This window comes from Podarcis erhardii, assembly GCF_964252035.2.
Source record: "Podarcis erhardii genome assembly, chromosome: 12".
Taxonomy (NCBI): domain Eukaryota; kingdom Metazoa; phylum Chordata; class Lepidosauria; order Squamata; family Lacertidae; genus Podarcis; species Podarcis erhardii.
In genome coordinates, this window is record NC_138513.1 from 2,390,669 (window position 1) to 2,417,270 (window position 26,602).

A 26,602-nucleotide genomic window follows, 5' to 3' on the forward strand; every position below is an offset into this window, starting at 1 on the left:
GAGCCTTGGCTCCCCCAAGAGCTGCGCTCCCTTTAAAGAGCCGCATGGAGCGTGTGTGCGACTCTTGGGGGCTTTTCCCCGAGGAGGGAGAAGGGATTGATGGGCTGCCCTTCTCCCTCCTCGGGGAAAACCCCCAAGAGCCGCACACATGCTCCATGCGGCTCTTTAAAGGGAGCGCTGAGCAGAGCCTCCCGCCTGCATTCGCTCCATAAGACGCACACACATTTCCCCTTACTTTTTAGGAGGGGAAAAGTGCATCTTATAGAGCAAAAAATATGGTAGGTCAGACAATTGCAAACAAGGAAGGAAGAATCAGAACAAAAGTCTGAGACCGTATTCTGCACTGAGAGCCAGTGGTCGTGCAGTGGTTAGAGGGTCCCGCTGTATGAGATATATATGAGAATAGACAAATAAAGAAATAAATTATGATAATTTGGAGTATGCAGGAAAGGATGAAAATAAATGGGGGGGACTGCAGAAAGAGGGGGGAGTCAAAGTCTCAGATGTCAGAATTATGTTTGAATAATTGTTGTAATGTATATAAATGAAAATTACAATTATTATTATTTTTAAAAAATAAGTTCCCTTGTATTGTTAATGTCACTCTATTATTGCTTGATGGCCGTAGATCAGCCACACAAATTCATTTGCTGCTTGCATTCTCCTTTCATATCAAAAATCACCCAAACATAAGCATTTATTACTATATTTTTTGCTCCATAAGACACACTTTTTTCTTCCTAAAAAGTAAGGGGAAATGTTTGTCAGTCTTATGGAGCAAATGCATGGTCCCTTGAGCCCAATTGCCCGGGGGAGATCAAGCAGATCATGCTTTCTTTCTTTTTTTTAGAAAGATGGAAGTGGGTGTTGAAACAAAGCCGCTAATGGGCAAGCGATCAGGGAGAGAGATAAGGGACTCTAGAGATAAAGGAGGCTGCCTGGGAGGGGGGAGGTAAAGACAGCAAACTTGCAAAGAGGGGGAAATGAAGTCAAAAGCAATAAGGAGAGGGATTAGAAGAAAAGGAGGAGCAAAAAACTGCTCCAGCTCAGGAAAAGACACTAAGGCGAACAAGAAGGAAGGGAGTGTTGAAAGGAAACAGCTGATTGATGGGATCGGGAGAGAGATAATGGATGCTTTAGATAAAAGAGGCTGCCTCGGAGGGGGGAGGTAAAAGCCCATGGATCCTCAAGTCACTCCAAATTCACCATCAGATCACATAGCATGTCCATGGCTGGAGCCTGCACCAAAAAAAGCATGCATCCGCTGTTTCCTGGGGCTGCAATGGTGCAAAAATGTGGTTACAAAGCACGGATCCGCATGGTTCCTCAGGATTTTTGCATTGCGTCACCCCAAATTCACCATCAGATCCTCCTCCAAAAACTAGGTGCATCTTATGGTCGGGTGTGTCTTATGCAGCAAAAAATATGGTGCTTTCTAGGGTTTACCCTATTGTTACCCTATAACAATATGTGAGAGACCTGGTCTGAACAAAGACATTGGATTCTTATCTCATTATACATGACAAAGCCATTTTTCACCTTCTCACCCCTTGCTTTTTCCTGTAAGACCTATTGCAGTCGTTAAGAGTCGTCAACAGGCTCATCACAGCTATCTGCCAATCACCCATTCTCACCACCCTTCTGAGTAATACCCCTCCCCACCTTCTCACTATATAGAAGGGTCTGGTGACTTCTGTTTCAGTGTATCTGAAGAAGTGTGCATGCACACGAAAGCTCATACCTAGAATTAACTTAGTTGGTCTTTAAGGTGCTACTGGAAGGAATTTTTTGTTTTGACTATGGCAGACCAACACGGCTACCTATCTGTAACTGGAATATGTGATCTGACGCCCACATCCATCCTTTGTCTCCTTTTGAGCTGGGCTGCCTTACTCATCTCCTTATCCAAGCACTACTAAACCACTCTGGATTTACCGCAAGCTGCCGGGAAAAGTTGCAGGAACCATCTCTCCAACGCTGCTGCTGTTGTGCCAGCCAAACACAGGCCTGCCAGAAGATTTGTCCCACGGACTCTAAAAATAGAGATGTATTCTGAACACACTCCAGGAGCCTCAGATCAGAATGGGGAAATCGTGGCCGTGCGCATTACGCAGGATTAAGGAGAAGGTGTGTCACCTACTGAACTCTTCATCCCAGCTCATCCCGGCAGCGATGGGTCTGGACCGCCCTTTGGGTTGGATGAAACGGCCTCGGTCCAGTATACCTGAAGGAGCGTCTCCACCCCCATCATTCTGCCCGGACACTGAGGTCCAGCTCCGAGGGCCTTCTGGCGGTTCCCTCATTGCGAGAAGCAAAGCTACAGGGAACCAGGCAGAGGGCCTTCTCTGTAGTGGCGCCAAACAACTACCTGACATTCAGAAGACATCTTAAGGCAGCCCTGTTCAGGGAAGTTTTTAACGTGTGATATTTTACTGTATTTTTGCTTTCTATGGAAGCCGCCCAGAGTGGCTGGGGAGGCCCAGCCAGATGGGCAGGGTATAAATAATAAATTATTATTATTATTATTATTATTATTATTATTATTATTATTATGGAGAATTCAGCAGGCCAGGGCAAAACGCATTACAGTGGACGCTCGGGTTGCGAACGTGATCTGTGCAGGAAGCACGTTCGCAACCCGCAGCGCCCGCAACCCGCAGCACCACGCCTGACCCTGTACGGGTTGCAATTTGGCGCTTCTGCGCATGTGCAAGCGCCAAAGCCCAGAAATAACCTCTTCCAGCACTTCTGCGTTCAGCGCAGTGCGCAACCCAAAATCATGCAGCCCGGAGAGTCTGTAACCCGAGGTATGACTGTAGTGGGCTACCTACGAAATACAGGCAATGATCGGAAGTTTACAGCATGTTATTCCTTGAGCAATAATAATAATAATAATAATAATAATAATAATAATAATAATTTATTTATACCCCGCCCATCTGGCTGGGCTTCCCCAGCCACTCTGAGCGGCTTCCAAAAAAATATTTAAATATTGTAATACATCAAACGATTGGACGCGGGTGGCGCTGTGGGTAAAACCTCAGCACCTAGGACTTGCCGATCGCATGGTCGGCGGTTCGAATCCCCACGGCGGGGTGAGCTTCCGTCTTTCGGTCCCAGCTCCTGCCCACTTAGCAGTTCGAAAGCACCCCTAAGTGCAAGTAGATAAATAGGTACCGCTTTATAGCGGGAAGGTAAACGGCGTTTCCGTGTGTTGCGCTGGTGCTGGCTCGCCAGAGCAGCTTCGTCACGCTGGCCACATGACCCGGAAGTGTCTCCGGACAGCGCTGGCCCCCGGCCTCTTAAGTGAGATGAGCGCACATCCCTAGAGTCGGACACGACTGGCCCGTACGGGCAGGGGTACCTTTACCTTTAATACATCAAACATTAAAAGCTTCCCTAAACAGGGCTGCCTTCAGATGTCTTCTAAAAGTCTGGTAGTTGTTGTTTTCTTTGACATCTGGTGGGAGGGCGTTCCACAGGGCGGGCGCCACCACCGAGAAGGCCCTCTGCCTGGTTCCCTGTAACTTGGCTTCTCGCAGTGAGGGAACCGCCAGAAGGTCCTCTGCGCTGGACCTCAGTGTCCGGGTAAAACAATGATTGACAGGTGGTACTTGACTCCGAATAGGCTTGCTAAGATGTGTAAGACTGAATCAGATACAGTAGTATCTTGGTTCTCATATAGTTTTATGTGGGGCTACCTTTGAAGGTAAGGGACACAGGTGGCGCTGTGGGTTAAACCACAGAGCCTAGGACTTGCCGATCAGAAGGTTGGCGGTTCAAATCCCCATGACGGGATGAGCTCCCATTGCTCGGTCCCAGCTGCTGCCAACCTAGCAGTTCAAAAGCACGTCAAAGTGCAAGTAGATAAATAGGTACCACTCCGGCAGGAAGGTAAACGGCGTTTCCGTGCGCTGCTCTGGTTCTCCAGAAGCGGCTTAGTCCTGCTGGCTACATGACCCGGAAGCTGTACGCCGGCTCCCTCGGCCAATAAAGCAAGATGAGCGTCGCAACCCCAGAGTCGGCCACGACTGGACCTAACGGTCAGGGGTCCCTTTACCTTTACCTTTAAGTTAGAAAAAATGTATAGAACAAGTGCAAATACCTGCCTGTAAATGTGAAGAAAAAGAAGGTAGCTTTTATTATATGTAGTGGCCGCGTAAGGTAATAAAAGCGTTCTGGGAGATATCTAATGAAATGAAGAAAATGTTTAGAATAACTTTTGTTTAAAAAGAACCAGAAGCTTGCCTTAAGAGAGAATATTATGAAAATGATATACAGGTGGTACATGACACCAGTCAAGCTTGCAAAAATATATCATTTGTCTGATAATAAATGTTGGAAATGTAAAGAGACTGAAGGAACATTCTTTCACTTTTGGTGGACGTGCCCAAAGATTAAGACCTTCTGGGAGATGATCTATAATGAAATGAAAAAGGTATTTAAATATACCTTTCTGAAGAAACCAGAGGCCTTTCTCCTGGGCATGGTCGGCCAATTGGTGCCAAAGAAGGATAGAAATTTTTTTATGTATGCTACAGCAGCAGCAAGAATACTCATTGCAAAGCATTGGAAGACACAAGACCTACCCACCCGGGAAGAATGGCAGATGAAGGTGATGGATTACATGGAACTGGCGGAAATGACTGGCAGAATCCGAGACCAGGGAGAAGAGTTGGTAGAAGAAGACTGGAAGAAATTTAAAGTCTATCTACAGAAACATTGTAAAATTAAGGAATGTTAGAAGGATGCTGGAATGAAGCTATGTGGTTTTAGCAGTAATGTTATAAAGGATTAAGTAAAAATGGATTGTTAACAGGTCAGAATGTAAAGTTACAATATATTAAGATAAATTAGTAAGATAAAAACAAAGAAGGAAAGGATTTGCTGAAACAACTAATGAACTAGAATACAAAAAAGGGAGGTGCGAGGAGGTCAAGGAAACAAGCAAATGATAGATAAGATATGGAAAGATGGATTTGTTTTTAATTGTTTTTATTTTTTTCCCTGTATTTTGTATTTTCTGTTTTTCTTTTTCTTTCTTTTTTATTCTTGTAACTTTTTGAAACACCAATAAATATTATATAAAAATAAATAAATAAAAAGAACCAGAAGCTTTTTTATTAGGAATTGTAGGTACCAACATTCCAAAGGAACAGAAAAGACTCTTTATGTAGGCGACAGCAGCAGCAGAGATGCTACTAGCCCAGAGATGGAAATAAGAAATAGCCGATGGACTATGCCGAAATGGCAAAACTGACTGGAAAGCTCAGGAACCAAGAGTACAAAAACTTTACCAAAAAAAAAGGGAGGAAATTCTTAATTTATTTAAGAGACCATTGCAAGCAGATGAAAACATTAGAAGGATTTTAATCTCACTTCTAATGTAACAAATACTATGGATAAGATGGAAGGATATAAAACACAGAATATGGAATAATATGCAGTTGTAAATGTTGACAACTGGAGGGGATGGGGGGAAGTCTCGAGATTTTGAGTAATCTCTACATATGGATATGTATTTGGATTGTTCTAAATTTTTATTTGTAGACTCAAATAAAAATGATTTAAAAAAAGAAAGACTGTGGTTGTTTCTTGAGTCTCATCGGGGGGAAACACAGGGTATAAGTAAATAAATATATAATAATATTAACAAGTAAGAAGGAGGCTGCTATGGACTTTCTGTCCTGAAATTTTCCAACCTTCAGTTTCATCGGACACCCACAACTTTTAATGTTATGAGCGAGGGAGAAAATGTTCGTGTGCATGTTAGTAGTTGTTATAGATACATTATTTTTGTGTGTTTATCTTCGTGCATGTGTGCATTTATTTTTATAATGGAAAGCAAAACAAACGAGGGGGGAGATATCGCTGTCATAAAAATGCAAATAAAAAACTATAAGGCTTTCAAGCCCAGCGCCTGGGACCATGGCAGGTCTTTTTCACTTCAAAAGATCTTTGTTCATGACTCTTAAGTCAGTATCCATGACTGGGGTTTGGATCTCGCAATTTGGTTTGGAAAAAGAGATCGCTTTGTGTCTGGCTCCCAGAGCTGAACTGTCACATATTAGAAAAAAGCGCAGAAAACATATCACAGTGATTTTAGGCTGAATTGGAATGAAAAAACAGAGATAATGAAGGCTAAAGTTATGTTAACCAAGGTCACTAAACCTCAAAAGCACCCAATTAAGAAACGAGAAATAATTTTTAAAAATTACTAAAGCAGCCTCGAATGCCAGCCTAGATGTTCCGGACTACAACTTCCAGCAGCCCTGTTAGGGGTACAATTCTATGATCCTTTGAATATTTACTTATGCTCCCAGCAGGATACATTTATTGCTCCAAGGTCAAACCCAGACAGCATCTTAAAAAGCAGAGACATCACCTTGCCAACAAAGGTCCGTATAGTTAAAGCTATGGTTTTCCCAGTAGTGATGTATGGAAGTGAGAGCTGGACCATAAAGAAGGCGGATCGCCGAAGAATGGATGCTTTTGAATTCTGGTGCTGGAGGAGACTCTTGAGAGTCCCATGGACTGCAAGAAGATCAAACCTCTCCATTCTGAAGGAAATCAGCCCTGAGTGCTCACTGGAAGGACAGATCCTGAAGCTGAGGCTCCAAGACTTGGGCCACCTCATGAGAAGAGAAGACTCCCTGGAAAAGACCCTGATGTTGGGAAAGATGGAGGGCACAAGGAGAAGGGGACGACAGAGGACGAGATGGTGGGACAGTGTTCTCGAAGGTACCAGCATGAGTTTGACCAAACTGCGGGAGGCAATGGAAGACAGGAGTGCCTGGCGTGCTCTGGTCCAGGGGGTCACGAAGAATCGGACATGACTAAACAACAACAACAGGGTTTACATTCTGCCACTGCCAACGGCTTCCCCTGGCTTTGTCCGCAGAACCTGTACCCGATTCCTGCATTGCAGAGCCTTGTGCTAGATGACCCTACGGGGCCCCAATACAACTTTACATTTCTGTTGGTCCTATTTGTTATGAGAATTATAAGGTCGAAGACATAAAATAAAGGTTCATAAATGAACCAGGCAAACACATACATAAATATATAAACCACATGTCTGAAACAGTACAGGAAAACAGTCCTGAAACCATTTTGAACATGGGTAGGCAAACTAAGGCCCAGGGGGCCGGATCCAGCCCAATCGCCTTCTCAATCTGGCCCACGGATGGTCCAGGAATCAGCGTGTTTTTACATGAGTAGAATGTGCCCTTTTATTTAAAATGCATCTCTGAGTTATTTGTGGGGCATAGGAATTCATTCATTATTTTTTCCCACCCAAAATATAGTCCAGCCCCCCACAAGGTCTGAGGGACAGTGGACTGGCCCCCTGCTGAAAAAGTTTGCTGACCCCTGATTTTGACTCTCCCAAACTGACCTCAAATGTTTCTCTGCAAGGAGCAAGGAAATGGGGAAACCTCCCCATTGTCTCTTTGCTCACAAATCCTGTCTTAAGGGCATATTTGTGTATGAATAGGGTGAGCCTGTGACCTGCATTCAGGAATTGAGTATTTACCATCACAAAAGAATGGCCAGGATGCCCAGGTGAAAGCAATCAGTGACCATTATCAGGTATCCTGGCAGACAGGTTTTCTGCTGCAGACCGCCCCTTCAATGATGTATGTGTGCTGTATTGGGGGGTGGCCTTGAGCTACAGGGTGGCAATTTCAAAAGCCTATATAACAGCTTGCAAACCAATGTTTTGGGTTCCTCCTCCCTCCTGCATGGGGGGGGGGGTGAGGACCCTGTTGCAACAGTTTAATAAAGACCAGGCTTTTGAGCTGCTTTGCTTTTCAGTATTCTCTGGTTGGCCTCTGTTATTTTCTCCTACCAATAGGGAACCCACGTAAGGACTCTGTATGGGTTCTTGGGTAACGCATAAGGGGAAGGGAGCAGTTTTTTCGTATACAGTGGTGCCTTGCAAGACGAAATCAATTCGTTCCGCGAGTCTCTTCGTCTTGCGGTTTTTTCGTCTTGCGAAGCACAGCCATTAAGGGGGGGGGGAGGGAAAAAACTCGCAAGAACTCGCAAGACGTTTTCATCTTGCAAAGCAAGCCCATAGGGAAATTCGTCTTGCGAAGCACCTCGAAAACGGAAAACTCTTTCGTCTAGCGAGTTTTTCGTCTTGCGAGGCATTCGTCTTGCGGGGCACCACTGTAATACTATTCCTCCTCACAAGAAGTCTGTTTTTGTTTGTTTGTCTTTCGGAGGGGGCTTGAGCACCAAACCCACTTCAGCTGTGCACCCTGAATATGCCAGGAGATGATCGAATCCCACCCACACAATACCGCTTGTTTGCGTGGACAGGCAGAGTCCCCCCAACCCCACGCGACCCCCAAGCAGAATCATGACACAAGACAACGTGCTATGGGATTAAAATTGGCCACAACTTTGTTAAGTTTCAGATGTAGGGAGACCTTGGCTCAGGCATTTATCCTTCCCAGTCCCCTGCCGGGAATCTGAGAGACTTCAGGATTATCCAGAATGTGTGGGGATTGGGCTGGCTCTGGAGAACATATGTTCAAGCAGAGAGCCTGCCCCCCGTTTCACCACCGTTGGAGGGGAGAGCAATGGCAACCCCTCGATATATGGCCAACGTCTCCCCTCAAGACCCCTTTAACGGGGAACCCTGGGATCACTGCAAGGGGGGCGTGGGTCACCACTTCATGTCCCCCCATTTAGGAAGATAGACTAAAGGATTCCACCCAAGGCCTGAAACCGCCAAAGTTGTGACATTTTGCTACGGGAAAAGCAAAACCTGCCAACGCAGGAAAATTCCTTTCTGGTCCTTCAACAGCAACCCTGACGTAGCAGCGCCCGTGTACCTGTGGAGAAGAGGTTAACCTGCAAAAGAAGACTTAACTGAGGGAGGGGAAGGTGGAAGAAGCTCTGGAGCCGACTGCTGCTTCGCAGGTAAGACGCACCTTCTGTTGTGTGGGCAAGGCTGTCCCTCCCCTTACCTAGCCAATCCCCTGGCAACACCTCCCCAGGTGGGATTGGGCGATTGGCTGAGGTAGGCGGAGACCTCCAGGTATCCCGCCTGGGGAAGATGAAGCCAGCCCTAACTACCAGGAGTCGCCCTGGGCAGCGGCGTAGCGTGGGTTGTCAGCACCCGGGGCAAGGCAAGTAATTTGTGCCCCCTAACCTGGGGCAAGGCAAGTAATTTGCGCCCCTAACCTGCCGCCGCTGCCAGCTTCTTCTTGCTGCTGCCTGGGCTGGGGTATTTACGGTAAGGTAGCCACGGCGACGGCGGTGGATCCGTGTCAGGTGATCTGAGGCGAGTTGCCGCTGGCGCGGCCGCCCAAACAACGCCGCTTGCCCGGAGGAGGAGGAGGGCAGAGAGGCGAGGAAAATGCAACATGGCCCAGCAGCTGCAGCAGCAGCGGTGGCGGCGGGGCTGTGAGGAGGGGCTGCCTGGCGCGCCCTCCGTGGCCCTGACGCGCGGGGACCGTGGCGAGCGCTGAGAGCCGCTGCCTGCCGGACGCCTTCAGCCTGGACGCACGCACAGCTCATCGGTTCTGCGAGACAAGGGGCTCTGCTACAGCCTGCGCCCGAGGCTCTTCAGCGACTCAGGAGGCGGTGAGCGCCCCCCCCAGATGTTGCACCCGGTGCGGCCGGCCCCCCTGCAGCCCCACGCTACGCCACTGGCCCTGGGATCCGGGGGGCTGCGCACGACCACGCAAAAGGCGCCCCAATTGATGTGGGGAGCGGTCATTCCACGTAACTCTTTGGGAACTCTGGTTCCATTTCTGACTTTGGACCGAGCAGGGATGTTCTGGGGGCTTTGGCAGGGAGACCTTCCCGTACCTTCTGCACGGGAACTGCAAACCCAGCAAGTTCTCCTCAGCCTCCGGCTCCCTCCTGTCCCTGCAAAAATGGAGACTTGCTGACTCCGGCGTTTGGCGGCCGCGCTGGCGCTGGGGGGCACCTAGCCTGGCTCTGCGAGGCTTTAGCTAGAGAGGGCATTACAAAAGAGATTCCTCCCGTTATTCCCACCCCACACGCCCGCCGAGCCTTCGACAAAGGGACTCTCGCATATTGTTTTAAAGGCATTCAGCACAGATGCCAGCGAATGACCGTGAATATCTGAACACTGGGCACGTCGTTGTTGTGTTTAGGATGCAATGCGCAGAGATACCCGCTCCCTTCCAGCTATTGGATAAATAATCACATACCCTCCAAAAACATTTCTCCAGTGAAAATAGGGACGTCCTACTCAATACTTTCTTGGGCTACATGATCACTGCAGATGGTGACAGCAATCACGAAATTAAAAGACGCCTGCTTCCTGGGAGAAAAGCAATGACAAACCTAGACAGCATCTTAAAAAGCAGAGACATCACCTTGCCAACAAAGGTCCGTATAGTTCAAGCCATGGTTTTCCCAGTAGTGATGTATGGAAGTGAGAGCTGGACCATCAAGAAGGCTGATCACCGAATAATGGATGCTTTTGAATTATGGTGCTGGAGGAGACTCTTGATAGTCCCATGGACTGCAAGAAGATCAAACCTCTCCATTCTGAAGGAAATCAGCCCTGAGTGCTCACTGGAAGGACAGATCCTGAAGCTGAGGCTCCAAGACTTTGGCCACCTCAGGAGAAGAGAAGACTCCCTGGAAAAGACCCTGATGTTGGGAAAGATGGAGGGCACAAGGAGAAGGGGACGGCAGAGGACGAGATGGTGGGACAGTGTTCTCGAAGCTACCAGCATGAGTTTGACCAAACTGCGGGAGGCAGAGGAAGACAAAAGGGCCTGGCGTGCTCTGGTCCAGGGGGTCACGAAGAGTCGGACACGACTAAACGACTAAACAATAACAACATTCAATAATAATAATAATAATATTTATACCCCACTCATCTGACTGGGGTGCCCCAGCCACTCTGAGCAGCTTCCAACATATATAAAAACATAATAAAACATTAAACAGCTTCCCTATATAGGGCTGCCTTCAGGTGTCTTCTAAAGGTTGTATAGGTATTTATCTCCTTGGCTCGGGGGTTGCATAACTCCCCCTCCAACTCCCCCTCCAACAGTTCTCCCCCTCCAGCAGTTCTCCAATGAAAACAGGGGCAGCTTAGGGGCAGCTATTCACGTTTTATACTGTATTTTATGCTGGTTTTTGTTGCATCAATTGTTTTAAATTTGTTGTTACCCACCCTGAGCCCAGTTTTCTGAACCGGGAAGGGTGGGGTATAAATAAGAAATTATTCTTTATTATATAAAATCAAACCAAAAGCAATAACCCAATAACACCCCCCCCAAAAAAAGCCACATTCTAAAACTTCTCTATACAGGGCTGCCTTCAGATGTCTTCAAAAAGTCACCTAGCTTTTCCTTGACATCTGATGGGAGGGCGTTCCACAGGGCGGGCGCCACCACCGAGAAGGCCCTCTGCCTGGTAGTCATTGATAGCTCTCTCTCCTCCAGGAACTTAGAATCACAGAACGGTAAAGTTGGAAGGAACCCTAAGGATCATCTAGTCCAACCCGCTGTAATTCAGGAATTTCAACTAAAGCATCCATGGCGGATGACCATCAAACTTCAGCCTGCGTCTCTCCGCTCTGCTTTCATGTATGTGAATGCGGCAATATTTTTAAAGTCTCCAACTTTGAATGCGGCTTTGAAAGAGGACTGGAGACGTCTGCCTGCATAGCTCAGCTTGTTAGAGCATGGTGCTGAAAATGCCAAGGTTGCAGGTTCGACACCCCTCTGGGACAACTGCATATTCCTGCGTTAATAGGGGGCTGGACCTTGGGTTTCCTTCCATATCTACAATTCTGCTTTGGCAATCACTCATAGCCGAGTAAGATTGTCTTCCATAAACATGGTTTTAACAGTGGGTCTGTAAGTGACTGCGGAGGCCAATTCTGGATCCACACGTCCTTCCACAGTGGGGACATTGGTTTCCAGGCAGGAGTTGATCACGGTGTGGATTTGCCAAGCGTGCCTTCCTCTTAGCACGGTTCTCCCTTGCGTCCTGAGTTCGAGTGTCTTCAAAGTCCATGACACCTTTGGGAAAGGCTGTTCTCCAACTGGAGTGCTCGCAGGCCAGTGTTTCCCAGTTGTTGGTGTTTATACTACATTTTTAAAGATTTGCCTTGTGAGAGTCTTTAAACCTCTTTCGTTGACCACCAGCATTACACTTTCCATTTTTAAGTTTGAATAAAGTAGTTGCTTTGGAAGACGATTATCAGGCATCCGTACAACATGACCAGTCCAACGAAATTGATGTTGAAGAATCATTGCTTTGACACTGGTGATCTTTGCTTCTTCCAGTACACTGGCATTAGTTTGCCTGTCTTCCCAAGTGATGTGCAAAAATTTTCAGAGAAACCGTTGATGAGATCTTTCCCATGATTCTAGGAACCACGTGTAATTGGAATCGCGCAATCAAAATGCGTGCAGGTGCAGCTGTGTTTTGCTAATTAAACAATTAAACCCCTGTGTCAGTAATATCCCAAAGGCAACACAACGACCAAGTACAGCAATGCAATGTCAATATAAACTCTTTATATAATCTATACAGAACATTGAACCACTGCTCCATAGCAATTGTTGTTTATACAGTTCCATTCACCATATAGATGGCTTTATGAAACATTTCTGTATCCTTCTGCTGTGCTGAAGAAGAATTCCATGAAAAGTTGGGTATATCCAGAATCACTGTTCACAACGTCTGTTTGTGGACCACTTCGGCAGCGTTGGACGTCATAAAACAAAGCTTTACAGCTTGTTTTCATCAGATAAGAATCCGACCCATTGCTTCCTTCAGAGACTTGCATAGTCTACAAAGACTCTCAGAGGCTTATAAGACTTATGCTTATTTGGTTCTATGTTTTCAAGAGAATCCATGAAGAGTGCATACCGTATTTTGTGACTTTCAGAGATTTAGACGATTTCTGTTTACCATATTTTTCGCTCTATAAGATGCACCAGACCACAAGACGCACCTAGCTTTTGGAGGAGGAAAACAAGAAAAAAAATATTCTGAATCTCAGAAGCCAGAACAGCAAGAGGGATCGCTGCGCAGTGAAAGCAGCAATCCCTCTTGCTGTTCTGGCTTCTGGGATAGCTGCGCAGCCTGCATTCGCTCCATAAGACGCACACACATTTCCCCTTACTTTTTAGGAGGGAAAAAGTGAGTCTTATAGAGCAAAAAATACGGTATTTGGTTTTGCAGAGGTTGCATATTTCATATATTTCATATTGTTCAGTGTTCTGCACAGATTACATAAAGAGTTTATATTGAAATCGCATTGTTGTACTTGGCCATCGTGTTGCCTTTTGGATATTAGTAGCGTTTTGCTAATTGGCTGGGAGACTGCAAGTTCTGCCTCGCAGCTCTGTGAAGGAAACAACGGCAGGCTTTTATTTCATTTCATCTCGGCGCCGCGAGCTTAGCGTTCAGCAAAAGGGCCTTGAACCTCCCCGAGGGGGCAAGCGCTCCTCTCCTCTTCCCACCGCCAGCTCCTGACGCTTGCGACTTTGGTTATTTCAGTCTCTCTCGACTCCAAGGCCGGGGGCTGCACATGCGTGTGGCGCACTGAGTGCAAGGCTGAGGCCTCTCTGCTTGGAGAGTGTTTCGTTCATTATTCAGAGGCTGCTTCTTGGCAAAGGATTTAATGCAAAGAGGGGAGGCGGACGGGCGGCCAAGGCCTTGGCTGCTTGGCAATGTGCCGTTTTGCCCAGGTGAAAAACAAAGGCAGGCCAAGGCCACATCTGCAACGTGCGTTTTCTTACGCCACTCTAAACAGCCATGGCTTCCCCCAAAGAATCATGGGATTGAAGAGCTGGAATGGGACCCTAGGGGTCATCCAGACCAACCCGCTGAAATGCAGGAATGTAGGGTGCTGAGAGCTCTTTTGTTTTTTGTTTTAAAAAAAATATTTATGCTTTTCAGGTTTATACATTTCAATAATTTTACAGCCATTTTAACGTTTCAAAACTCTTCCTGCGGTTCCTTAAATTAATTTTTAATATCTTCTGCATATCCAAATTCATTTAATTTACTCATTTATTCATCTTCTTTAAATATATATAGCGGTACCTCGGGTTAAGTACTTAATTCGTTCCGGAGGTCTGTTCTTAACCTGAAACGGTTCTTAACCTGAAGCACCACTTTAGCTAATGGGGACTCCTGCTGCCGCCGCGCCGCCAAAGCACGATTTCTGTTCTCATCCTGAAGCAAAGTTCGTAACCCGAGGTACTATTTCTGGGTTAGCGGAATCTGTAACCTGAAGCGTATGTAACCCGAGGTACCACTGTACTCTTATAAAATTGCAGGTTGTTACAATAACCCTGCCAATGTTCTTACCTGTTTACAATTTATCTGTAAACATTCAATAAACCATTTCCGTTCTTTTATAAAACGTTTGTTATCTTGATCTCTTATTCTTCCAGTAAGTTTCGCCATTTCTGAATATTCCAGAAGTTTTTGTATATATTCTTCCTTTACTGGGACTTCTGCTTCTTTCCATTTTGGGGCAAGTAACTTTCTTGCCGCTGTAGTCGTATATATGAGTAAGTTTCTAAACAGTTTAGGTAGTTCTGTCCCTATAATTCCCAAAAGAAAAGCTTCTGTTGTGTTGTTGTTGTTTTTACAGTTATTTTAAACATCCTTTTCAATTCATTATATATCAGTTTAAGCCCAGAGTAGTTTAAGAGACAATACCAATTCCCAGAGAAATCTGGGAATTGTAACAAATTCCTTCCAGTAGCACCTTAAAGACCAACTAAGTCAGTTCTTGGTATGAGCTTTCGTGTGCATGCACACTTCTTCAGATACACTGAAACAGAAGTTTCCAGACCCTTCTATATAGTGAGAAGGTGGGGAGGGGTATTACTCAGAAGGGTGGTGGGAATGGGTGATTGGCAGATAGCTGTGATGAGCCTGTTGACGACTCTTAACGACTGCAATAGGTCTTACAGGAAAAAGCAAGGGGTGAAAAGGTGAAAAATGGCTTTGTCATGTATAATGAGATAAGAATCCAAGGTCTTTGTTCAGACCAGGTTTCTCCATGGCAGTGATTGGCTGCCAAGGTCAGCCAGTAAGATTTTTGTCTGCATAGGGATTCGAACTCAGGTCTTCCAGGTCCTCGTCCTCATCCGACACTCTAACCACTACCCCACACTCAGGGCCAGATTTAGGTTTGATGAGGCCCTACACTACTGAAGGTAATGAGGCCCTTTCTATATCCAGCTGTCAGCAAGAAATTGTGGCTGTTTTGTGTGTTGAATAAATGCTATATGGTAATTTACGGACCTCATAGGTACCCAAAGCCATTTGCACATGCAGAATGTAGGCACCCTATATATAGAAAGGAGCAAACCAGTGATATTTTAGGGAGCAGGCTACAGGTGGCGCCCAGGACTTACATCATAGGAGCCTACACAACACAAAACACTGTTGCTGTATGGAGGTTTTATTTTATTTGTTTTTTATCTTTTTATTTTGGAAATGTACATCCAGTTTTTTTCCTTTAATTTTTTTGGGGGGTGGGGGCCTAAGCTATAGCTTATGGGACGTGGGTGGCGCTGCGGGTTAAACCACAGAGTGTAGGACTTGCCGATCAGAAGGTTGGTGGTTTGAATCCCCACAACAGGTGAGCTCCCGTTGCCCACCTAGCAGTTCGAAAGCACGAAGTGCAAGTAGATAAATAGGTACCGCTCCGGCAGGAAGGTAAACGGTGTTTCCGTGCGCTGCTCTGGTTCTCCAGAAGTGGCTTAGTCCTGCTGGCCACATGACCTGGAAGCTGTACGCCGGCTCCCTCAGCCAATAAAGCGAGATGAGCGCCGCAACCCCAGAGTCGGCCACAACTGGACCTAATGGTCAGGGGTCCCTTTACCTTTACTTTATAGTAAAGTATACTTTACTATATACCTTATACCTTACCTTACCTTATACCTTACTTTATACCTTATACTTTATAGTATAAGCTATAGCTTATACGTAAATCTGGCACAGAGCCGCACTGTTTCCATGAAGAAAGACAACTGGCAGGTAACACTGAAGACCTCCACCCTCTTGCATTTCATTCATATCTAACAATCGTCTCCGCAGGATTCAGCCGAGGCTTTGTATGCCCAAGGCAGACGCCAGCAGTGCACAGCACTAATTGGCCAGGTCCTGTGACATCACGGACTCCCCCCCTTTCCCCTCCATCCCGGGAGCACATTTGTGTTTCTCTTTCACCGTGCGTTTCAAATGAGGCACCCAGCAGACATTAAATTAAATCTAACTTCCAAGTGGAGTTTAATTTAATTTTGTAAAAGACGTTACGAGGCAGACAGCTCGTTTGACACATGGCGGGGAGGGGAGGCGAACAATAGGATGACTCAGTCTGCTTTCGGTTTTGCTGATGTCAAGATCATTGCAAAAGGGGTGGGGGGAGATCTGGGAGGGTGGAGCCCTGAAAGGAGGAAGGGCAGGGGGGGGGAATTATGGGGTGTATTTTATTGTTAAAGTTAGCACTCTATATACCTTTAATATATTCATTTACCTGGAAGCGACCCCCTTTGAACTGAACGGGACTTATTTCTGAGTAGAATCTTTTGGGTTCGCACTGTTAGTTTCCTGAATGAGAAGTTCCACCCCTTATCTATCTATCTATTTATCTATCTATCTATCTATCTATCTGTTTTTGTTGTTGTTGTTGTTGTTGTTGTTGTTGTTGTTGTTGTTGTTGTTATTATTATTATTATTATTATTATTATTATGTCTCTGCAGCCAGCACCATCCACATGCTTGCAAATGGGCGACCCACACTGTGCACCTAAAACACATCCAAACACACATTTAAACCCCTTGGCTTGCCACCCCCAAGGAATCCTGGGAAATGTAGTTTCCCACTCACAGAGCTACACTTTGCAGTACTGCTAACAAACTACAGTTCCTAGGATTCTCTGGGGGGAAGCAAAGTGCTGTAAATGCGCGTTGGTTGTGCTGTGGATCTGCCCAGAGGATAAGGTCCCTGCCCCGAGGACCTTACAATCTAAAAAGCTCAACACAGTGGAAACAAGCAGAGGGAAGGAATCAGGAGCGTCGATCAAGAGAGAAGCAAAACCTGGCTGTTTTTAGCGACAGGTGTTGAGGATCTTTTCAGACAGCCTAAATGCAATGGCTTGATGGAATGGTGTTATTTTGGTCAGTTATTTAGGGGTGATGTATGGAAGTGAGAGCTGCACCATCAAGAAGGCTGATGGCCGAAGAATGGATGCTTTTGAATTCTGGTGCTGGAGGAGACTCTTGAGAGTCCCATGGACTGCAAGAAGATCCAACCTCTCCATTCTGAAGGAAATCAGCCCTGAGTGCTCACTGGAAGGACAGATCCTGAAGCTGAGGCTCCAAGACTTTGGAGAAGAGAAGACTCCCTGGAAAAGACCCTGATGTTGGGAAAGATGGAGGGCACAAGGAGAAGGGGACGGCAGAGGACGAGATGGTGGGACAGTGTTCTCGAAGCTGCCAGCATGAGTTTGACCAACCTGCGGGAGGCAGTGGAAGACAGGAGTGCCTGGTGTGCTCTGGTCCAGGGGGTCACGAAGAGGCGGACACAACTAAACGACTAAACAACAACATTATCTGGTAACCCCTATAATAACTGAGGGAAAGGAGGGAGATATAGAATGCCGGAAAATGGGGAGCAGAGGTTTAGCTGTAGCAGCTCAGGAGTAAAGTTGCCAACGTATGTGTTTGTGTATGTAAGAGTAGAGACTCTGTTTCTCCATCTTCTCCCCCCACCCCAAAAAAAAATATTTTGTGAAGACTGCACTGCATGTCTAAGCCAGGAAAATGACCCGCTGTTAGATGTCTAGACACCTTCCATCTACTTCTCATAAAGCACAGGAGCCTTGCCAGGAAAAAAATTGATAATGTTGGCAACCCCTCCTTGGACGTCGGTGAAGATTTGGGGTGAAAGAGAAGATTTATCTCTGACACAGACACAGAAAAACCACCCAGGCAGAAAGGAACGGCTTCATACGAATGTCGGACACTTATATGGAATCGGACTATTGGTTCAGCTAGCTCCGTGCCATCCATGCACAGGCCGGCAGCCGCTCTGCAGGGTTTGAGGCAGCCCTCGACTGAAATGCAAGGGACTGAATCTTCTCCATGCAAAACAGGGATGCGGGTGGCGCTGTGGGCTAAACCACAGAGCCTAGTACTTGTCGATCAGAAGGTCGGCGGTTCGAATCCCCGCGACGGGGTGAGCTCCCGTGGCTCGTTCCCTTCTCCTGCCAACCTAGCAGTTTGAAAGCACGTCAAAGTGCAAGTAGATAAATAGGTACCGCTCTGGCGGGAAGGTAAACGGCGTTTCCATGCGCTGCTCTGGTTCGCCAGAAGCGCCTTAGTCATGCGGGTCACATGACCTGGAAGCTGTACGCCGGCTCCCTCGGCCAATAAAGCGAGATGAGCGCTGCAACCCCAGAGTCAGTCACGACCGGACCTAATGGTCAGCGGTACCTTTACCTATATATATTTATTAATTTTTACATGGAATTTCCCAAAAAATATATATCATACAACATATTTGGGTGTGGTCAGAGGCAGAGGTGGGTGTGTCCAGAGGAATAGTGGGTGTGGTCGGTGGCAGAAGTGGGTGTGTCCAGAGGCAAGAGGTGGGTGTGGTCAGTGGCAGAAGTGGGTGTGTCCAGGGGCAAAAGTGGGTGGGGTCAGTGGCAGAAGTGGGTGTGTCCAGGGGGGAAGTGGATGTGGTCAGTGGCAGAAGTGGGTGTGTCCAGGGGCAAAAGGTGGGTGTGGTCAGTGGTAGAAGTGGGTGTGTCCAGGGGCAAAAGGTGGGTGTGGTCAGTGGCAGAAGTGGGTGTGTCCAGGGGCAAAAGTGGGTGGGGTCAGTGGCAGAAGTGGGTGTGTCCAGGGGGGAGTGGATGTGGTCAGTGGCAGAAGTGAGTGTGTCCAGGGGCAAAAGGTGGGTGTGGTCAGTGGTAGAAGTGGGTGTGTCCAGGGGCAAAAGGTGGGTGTGGTCAGTGGCAGAAGTGGGTGTGTCCAGGGACAAAAGGTGGGTGTGGTCAGTGGCAGAAGTGGGTGTGTCCAGGGGCAAAAGGTGGGTGTGGTCAGTGGCAGAAGTGGGTGTGTCCAGGGGCAAATGGTGGGTGTGGTCAGTGGCAGAAGTGGGTGTGTCCAGGGGCAAATGGTGGGTGTGGTCAGTGGCAGAAGTGGGTGTGTCCAGGGGCAAAAGTGGGTGTGGTCAGTGGCAGAAGTGGGTGTGTCCAGGGGGGAAAGGTGGGTGTGTCCAGAGGCAAAAGTGGGTGGGGTCAGTGGCAGAAGTGGGTGTGTCCAATTGCAGAAGTGGAAGGGACCCTAAGGATTGTCTAATCCAAGGGTAGGCAACCTAAGGACCATGGGCTGGATGTGGCCCAATCGCCTTCTCAATCCGGCCCCCGGACGGTCCAGTAATCAGTGTGTTTTTCTACGAGTAGAATGTGTCCTTTTATTTCAAATGCATCTCTGGGTTATTTGTGGGACATAGGAATCTGTTCACTTCCCCCCAAACAATATAGTCTGGCCCCCCCACATGGTCTGAGGGACGGTGGACTGGCCCACAGCTGAAAAAGGTTGCTGGTCTAATTCAACTTCTAGCGATAAATGAATATGCAACTGTCCCATCCAGGGATCGAACCTGCAACCTTGGCCTTATCAGCACCATGCTCTAACGAAGTGAGTGATCCTTTGTATATTTCAGCCATACAGAAATCAGAGGTTTCGACACCCACACCCCTCCGACATCTAGGAGTCTTGGTTGACCACAAACTTGACATGAGCCAACAGTGTGACGCAGCAGCTAAAAAAGCCAATGCAATTCTGGGCTGCATCAATAGGAGTATAGCATCTAGATCAAGGGAAGTAATAGTGCCACTGTATTCTGCTCTGGTCAGACCTCACCTGGAGTACTGTGTCCAGTTCTGGGCACCACAGTTCAAGAAGGACACGGACAAACTGGAACGTGTCCAGAGGAGGGCAACCAAAATGGTCAAAGGCCTGGAAACGATGCCTTATGAGGAACGGCTAAAGGAGCTGGGTATGTTTAGCCTGGAGAAGAGGAGGTTAAGGGGTGATATGATAGCCATGTTCAAATATATAAAAGGATGTCACATAGAGGAGGGAGAAAGGTTGTTTTCTGCTGCTCCAGAGAAGCGGACACGGAGCAATGGATCCAAACTACAAGAAAGAAGATTCCACCTAAACCTTAGGAAGAACTTCCTGACAGTAAGAGCTGTTTGACAGTGGAATTTGCTGCCAAGGAGTGTGGTGGAGTCTCCTTCTTTGGAGGTCTTTAAGCAGAGGCTTGACAACCATATGTCAGGAGTGCTCTGATGGTGTTTCCTGCTTGGCAGGGGGTTGGACACGATGGCCCTTGTGGTCTCTTCCAACTCTAGGATTCTATGATCTCTCCACCCAGGAAGGCAAGACGAATTCTCAGAGTTCAAGGACCCATTCCAGACAGGTAAAATTGTTCAAGGAGGGCACAGAGCAGGGCAAGTGAAAGGCATGGCCTGGAAAGAGGGGCTGGTGGTGTGGGGGGGGGGAGCCCCAAGGGTCAGTCAGAGGGGCCTGAAGCGTCTTGTTTGGGTCCCAATCCTGAGTAGTCCTAGAGGCCGAGAGGGGCTCCCCAGAGAGACGACTTTCCCATCAGTGAAGGTCCTGTGTGAGTGTCTGGAGACGGTTGGAGGATGGATGGGAGCCAACAGATTGAGGTGGAATCCTGACAAGACAGAAGTACTGTTTTTGGGGGACAGGAGGCGGGCAGATGTAGAGGACTCACTGGTCCTGAATGGGGCAACTGTGCCCCTGAAGGACCAGGGACGCAGCCTGGGAGTCATTCTGGACTCACAGCTGTCCATCGAGGCGCAGGTCCATTCTGTGTCCAGGGCAGCTGTCCACCAGCTCCATCTGGTACGCAGGATGAGACCCTCCCTGCCCGCGGACTGTCACGCCAGAGTGGTGCATGCTCTGGTTATCTCCCGCTTGGACTACTGCAATGCGCTCTACGTGGGGCTACCTTTGAAGGTGACCCGGAAACTACAACTAATTCAGAATGCGGCAGCTGGACTGGTGACTGGGAGCGGCCACTAAGACCACATAACACGGTCTTGAAAGACCTACATAGGCTCCCAGTATGTTTCCGAGCACAATTCAAAGTGTTGGTGCTGACCTTTCAAGCCCTAAACGGCCTCGGTCCAGTATACCTGAAGGAGCGTCTCCACCCCCATCATTCTGCCCGGACGCTGAGGTGCAGCTCTGAGGGCCTTCTGGTGGTTCGCTCATTGTGAGAAGTGAGGTTACAGGGAACCAGACAGAGGGCCTTCTCGGTGGTGGCGCCCGCCCTGTGGAACGCCCTCCCTTCAGATGTGAAGGAAATAAGTAGCTATCTTCTCTTTAAAAAATATCTGAAGGCAGCCCTGTTTAGGGAAGTTTTTAATATTTAATGCTGTATTGTTTTTAACACTCGATTGGAAGCTGCTCAGAGTGGCTGGGGAAACTCAACCAGATGGCCGGGGTATAAATAAATATAATAATAATAATAATAACAATAACAACAACAACAACAACAACCTGGTACCTGAAATGCTTTGATTTGGAGAGACCAGGAACCAGAACCGTAACATTCCCAATGCCTCCAGTTCCTTCCCAAACTTTGCCAGCCTCGGATACTACTACTACTACTACTAATAATAATAATTTATTATTTGTACCCCGCCCATCTGGCTGGGTTTCCCCAGCCACTCTGGGCGGCTTCCACAGAGACCAAAAATACACTAAAATGTCACCCATTAAAAACTTCCCTGAACAGGGCTGCCTTCAGATGTCTTCTGAATGTCAGGTAGTTGTTTATCACTTTGACATCTGATGGGAGGGTGTTCCACAGGGCGGGCACCACTACTGAGAAGGCCCTCTGCCTGGTTCACTGTAACTTTGCTTCTCGCAGCGAGGGAACCGCCAGAAGGCCCTTGGAGCTGGACCTCAGCGTCCAGGCAGAATGATGGGGGTCAGCTTTGAGGAGCTGTAGGAAGGGATGGAGCTACTTCTGCAAGCCAAGTACACAGTAATAATAATAATAATAATAATAATAATAATTTATACCCCGCCCATCTGGCTGGGCCTCCCCAGCCACTCTGGGCGGCTTCCATAGAAACCAAAAATACAGTAAAACATCACACGTTAAAAACTTCCCTGAACAGGGCTGCCTTAAGATGTCCTCTGAATGTCAGGTAGTTGTTACAAACAAAGACAGGAAGCATCACTCAGACCAGGCGAAGATGCTTTTGTAGGTAAAAATGTGCCAAACCCCAACACACACTTCTCTTTCTCCTCCTGCCTGCTGCCCAATAAAATTTTTAAGACGAGCCCCAGAGAACTGAGCGAGTTTCTGGCCGCATAGCCACACCCCTTTCTTTTTCCTGTAGGCACACATTTCGGGATCCACTCATTCCACTTCTTGAGACAGCTCAGTACCAGCAAGACAACCAAACGTGGTTATCCGAATCCCAGTTATTTGACTCGGGGAAGGGCTGTAACAAAATGGGGCAGAGCGTCTCCTTTGAACACGGGACGTTCAACCTCCAATTCTGTGCGACTGCCATAAAACTTAGAGAACAAGCTGTGCTACCAAAATGATTCAGGTTTTTAAATGATAATTTTAGGTCATATTTTAGTGATCGAGATTTAACTGCCGCTATATCTGAATTGTATGGGACGCGGGTGGCGCTGTGGGTTAAACCACAGAGCCTAGGACTTGCCGATCAGAAGGTCAGCGGTTCGAATCCCCGCGACGGGGTGAGCTCCCGTTGCTCGGTCCCTGCTCCTGCCAACCTAGCAGTTCAAAAGCACGTCAAAGTGCAAGTAGATAAATAGGTACCACTCTGGCGGGAAGGTAAATGGCGTTTCTGTGCGCTGCTCTGGTACACCAGAAGCGTGTTAGTCCTGCTGGCCACATGACCCGGAAGTTGTACACCGGCTCCCTCGGCCAATAAAGCGAGATGAGCACCGCAACCCCAGAGTCGGCCACAACTGGACCTAATGGTCAGGGGTCCCTTTGCCTATATCTGAATTGTCTCTGTTATACCCAATTGCAACCCAATGTATTCCTGTTGTGTTTTCTGATTTTCCCGATATTGTAAGTGACCCGAAACTGGTCTGTGACCGTAATAATAAAATCCATTTGTTCAACCTCCAGTGGCATCTCTGCGTAGATATTGGAAATTTCCCCTGCCCCAAACTCTGCCGGTCAGTGTCAACAATTCTGAGCTAGATCAACCGGCGATTCTGATTCAGTTTAAGGCTGCTGCCAATGAATGTTCCTATCTCTGCATACAGAAACATTGCAAGGAGGAAAATCAGAGGCAGGTGGGAGGAGACGGTTAAAAAAATAATGCAGCTTATTCACATTAAAGTTGCTAAAACCGGCGATTTCCTGCAGGTGTGACCCAGCGCAGATGAACCCAGAAAGACTTACTTGCGTAGAAACCTGCTTATCGCATAAGCTTTCAATCCCCCACATAGTTTTTTTGTTCTCCAGTTCTATCGTATTAAAGTGGGATTTATTGCTGAGTAAGGATGCAGAGGCGATGGGGGGGATCAGTGTCTTGCCTTCACCCTTGGTACGCCGAGTTATTTAGAAGGACAATGTCCCGCCTTATGGCGAGGTCTTGGGGCAAGTCATAGTATTACGCAGCAGAAAACGAGGCTATGTCCTCTATGTCTGGCCTAATCTAAGGGGAAACCCCAATCACCTGATATCCCCCCCCCCAAAAAAAAACCCCACCAGTCCCTGCAGCCCTTAAACTCTTAACCAGATTCTGGGTTATGGGGACAAAGGGGCGCCATAACCATTAGGCGACACTGCCAATTATCCCAGAGGTTGGGGCAAAGAGAAAACCAATCGCCCTTAATTTGCATGGATTAAAATATATATATTTAAGTTGGGTTTAGCAGAGGCATCATTGCGGGGGGCGGGGGTATTTTAAGCGGGGGCGGGGAGTAGATTTGGGGGCAGAGGCTAACAAGCTGCGAAGTCCCTTCCTCGGACGCATCACACATTATATTGCAAGTAATAAAACTCTGCATTTTAAAAAAAGCATTTGTTGTGGTTTGTTTTTCTCCCGCATCCAGCAGGCAACCCGCAGGTCTGCCCCACATAACCGACACGGGTCAAGCTAGCCAACCACCCATAGAAAGATTTGCGCTTTGGACCTGCACGTCGACTTCATGGGCCCATTTTACAGTTCGGAACAATAAGGCCCGGCAGGCAGAACAAGTGAGTCGGCTGAAAATACTAGTGGCTCCAAAGGGATGGATTAGCAGCAGCCTGTGCAGGGGGGTGGGGTCTCTCGGTCTCTCCCCCTAAATGGCACCCAGGGGGGTCAGAAAGGTGCTGGCACACCTGGAGATTACCTCCCCTTCTTTTGGGGGTGGTTCTTCTGTGCAAACAAGGATGCCACCCAGAGAATATCATTGCCATGAAGGGCTTTTAAGAGCTACTCTGTGGGGCAGCGTAAGGGATGTGATGTCTTACTTAGGATTAGGCAGGGCAGTGATGCGCAGTGGGTAGAGCAGAGGGTCTCCAGAGAGCGATGGACATGGCGGCGGCTGCCTCGCTTCCCCACCTCTCAGCCAAGCTTGGGAAAGTTGCTATGGCCCCCCCAATCCAAACACAGATCAAGTCCCCCAACCAAGGGTCTCTGCCCCCCGGAGCTATGACTAGATCGCCCCAAACAAAGAAGGGAAAACTTTTCAGAGCGACCCACAATCTGTGCTTGGGGGTGGGGGAGGAAAGTCCTTTGCTCTGCCCCCCCCCCAAAGAAAAGAGAGGTCAGCCTTAGGGAAGGGGGGTGTCCTCAGACAGCCAGACCCTTCTAAGCCCCATATCTTTTGGGGCTTGGGGGTTGAGGATAAGGGAGAGGGGCCTTTGGGGAGGGAGGGGGCGCGTTAAGAATGGGAGGGGGGAAAGGAGAGTCTTCTTGCTTTCTCTACATCCAGCCGCACACACCTTCCGAGAAAGAACCCAGGCGTTCTTCATGCTCTGCCCCTCATCAGAACCCCCCCCCCCAAAAAAAACTGCTCTGCCCCACATCCAGGCAGCCTGACCGGCCACCATCCGACCAGAGAAGACATTCTCCGCCCCCCCCAAAACTGCCCCTGCGTTTCCCATTCCTGCTTCCATTTCCCCACCCCATCCCCCAACAGCCCCCCGCCCCCCTCTTTGTGCCTTGCTTACATTGCCCCCCCCCACAAAAAAACCTCCTTCCCTCCTTTCCACACACACACCCCGCCGCCTTTGGCCAACTCAGCAGTGCGCCTTTGGAGATGGAGAAGGGAAGAGAAACCTCAGGACTCACCTGTCTCAGGTGTCCTCAGGACGCCTGGGTCCTTGGCCCGCGTGGCCTCCTGGCTCTTGAGGGCTTCTCCGGGCATGGTGTGGCATCCAGCGAGGTGTGGGGGGCGTGAAGTGGTCTTGGGGGGGGCGTTTAGAGTTGCCAGGCAAGGCGGCTGGATGGAGAGAGATGGAGAGAGATGCAGAGAAAAGGGACCAGGCGCTTCTGATGCGCTCTGCAGGCTGGAGGGAGGATGAGGTGGGATGGAGCCTGCGCCGTAGAGGGAGGGGGGGGGACCTGGGAGAATCCAGCTCAGAGGTGGGGAGGGGGGAGAGAGAGGCTGGACCAGGCTGCTGCTGCTGCTGCTCCCCCCTCGCTGCCTGAACAGCTCTGTCATCCTCAATGATGTCAGCAGCAGCAGCTCCCTCTATAGCAGGGAGGGCGTGGAGATGGTGGAAGCCAAGGGCGCCTGGTACTGCAGAAAAGACAGAGAGAGGCAGGCCAAGCCAGGCAGGGCAAACAAGAAGGCCCTGATCCCTCCAGGGCAAGTGCATCAGCCTGGCAGGGAGCAAGAGCCTCGGATCTCTCTCTCCATCCTCCCTCGTCCACCCAAAATCCAGTTTCTGGAAGCCGCGGGAAAGGAGAGTTTTGCTCTTCTAGGCAGGTTTGTGGGTGCCCCGTCATGGGCACTGGCCAGGCGAGGGCAGGATAGGGCCCCCCCTGGCCTGATCAAGCAGGTTAATTAATAATAATAATAATAATAATTTATTGTTTATACCCCCCCATCTGGCTGGGCTTCCCCATCCACTCTGGGCGGCCTCCAACAGAACACCAAAATACAATAACCTATTAAGCATTAAAAGCTTCCCTAAACAGGGCTGCCTTCAGATGTCTTCTAAAAGTCTGGTAGTTGTTGTTCTCTTTGACATCTACTGGGAGGGCGTTCCACAGGGCGGGCGCCACCACCGAGAAGGCCCTCTGCCTGGTTCCCTGTAACCTCACTTCTCGCAGCGAGGGAACCGCCAGAAGGCCCTCAGTGCTAGACCTCAGCGTCTGGGCTGAACGATGGGGGGTGGAGACGCTCCTTCAGGTCTACTGGGCTGAGGCCATTTAGGGCTTTAAAGGTCAGCCCCAACACTTTGAATTGTGCTCAGAAACGTACTGGGAGCCAGTGTAGGTCTTTCAAGACCGGTGTTATATGGTCTCGGTGGCCGCTCCCAGTCAACAGTCTAGCTGCCACATTCTGGATTAGTTGTAGG

At 48.3% G+C, this 26,602-nt stretch overlaps 2 protein-coding genes and 1 long non-coding RNA gene across 4 annotated transcripts in view; 1 reads left to right on the forward strand and 2 right to left on the reverse strand.

Annotated features, from left to right (window-relative positions):
* LOC309325866 (uncharacterized protein) overlaps positions 1-25,651 on the reverse strand; it is a 66,357-nt gene extending 40,706 nt beyond the window's left edge. Inside the window, exon 1 of the mRNA XM_081834135.1 lies at positions 25,368-25,651. Within this exon, the coding sequence (XP_081690261.1) occupies positions 25,368-25,443 (76 nt within the window). The 5' untranslated portion in view covers positions 25,444-25,651. The remainder of the gene's footprint in view (positions 1-25,367) is intronic.
* The window catches only part of LOC309326105, a 71,190-nt gene that overhangs the window by 39,919 nt on the left and 4,669 nt on the right, over positions 1-26,602 (forward strand). The gene's annotated exons all lie outside the window — the stretch shown is intronic.
* The window catches only part of ZNF653 (zinc finger protein 653), a 162,496-nt gene that overhangs the window by 37,482 nt on the left and 98,412 nt on the right, over positions 1-26,602 (reverse strand). The window lies entirely within an intron of this gene.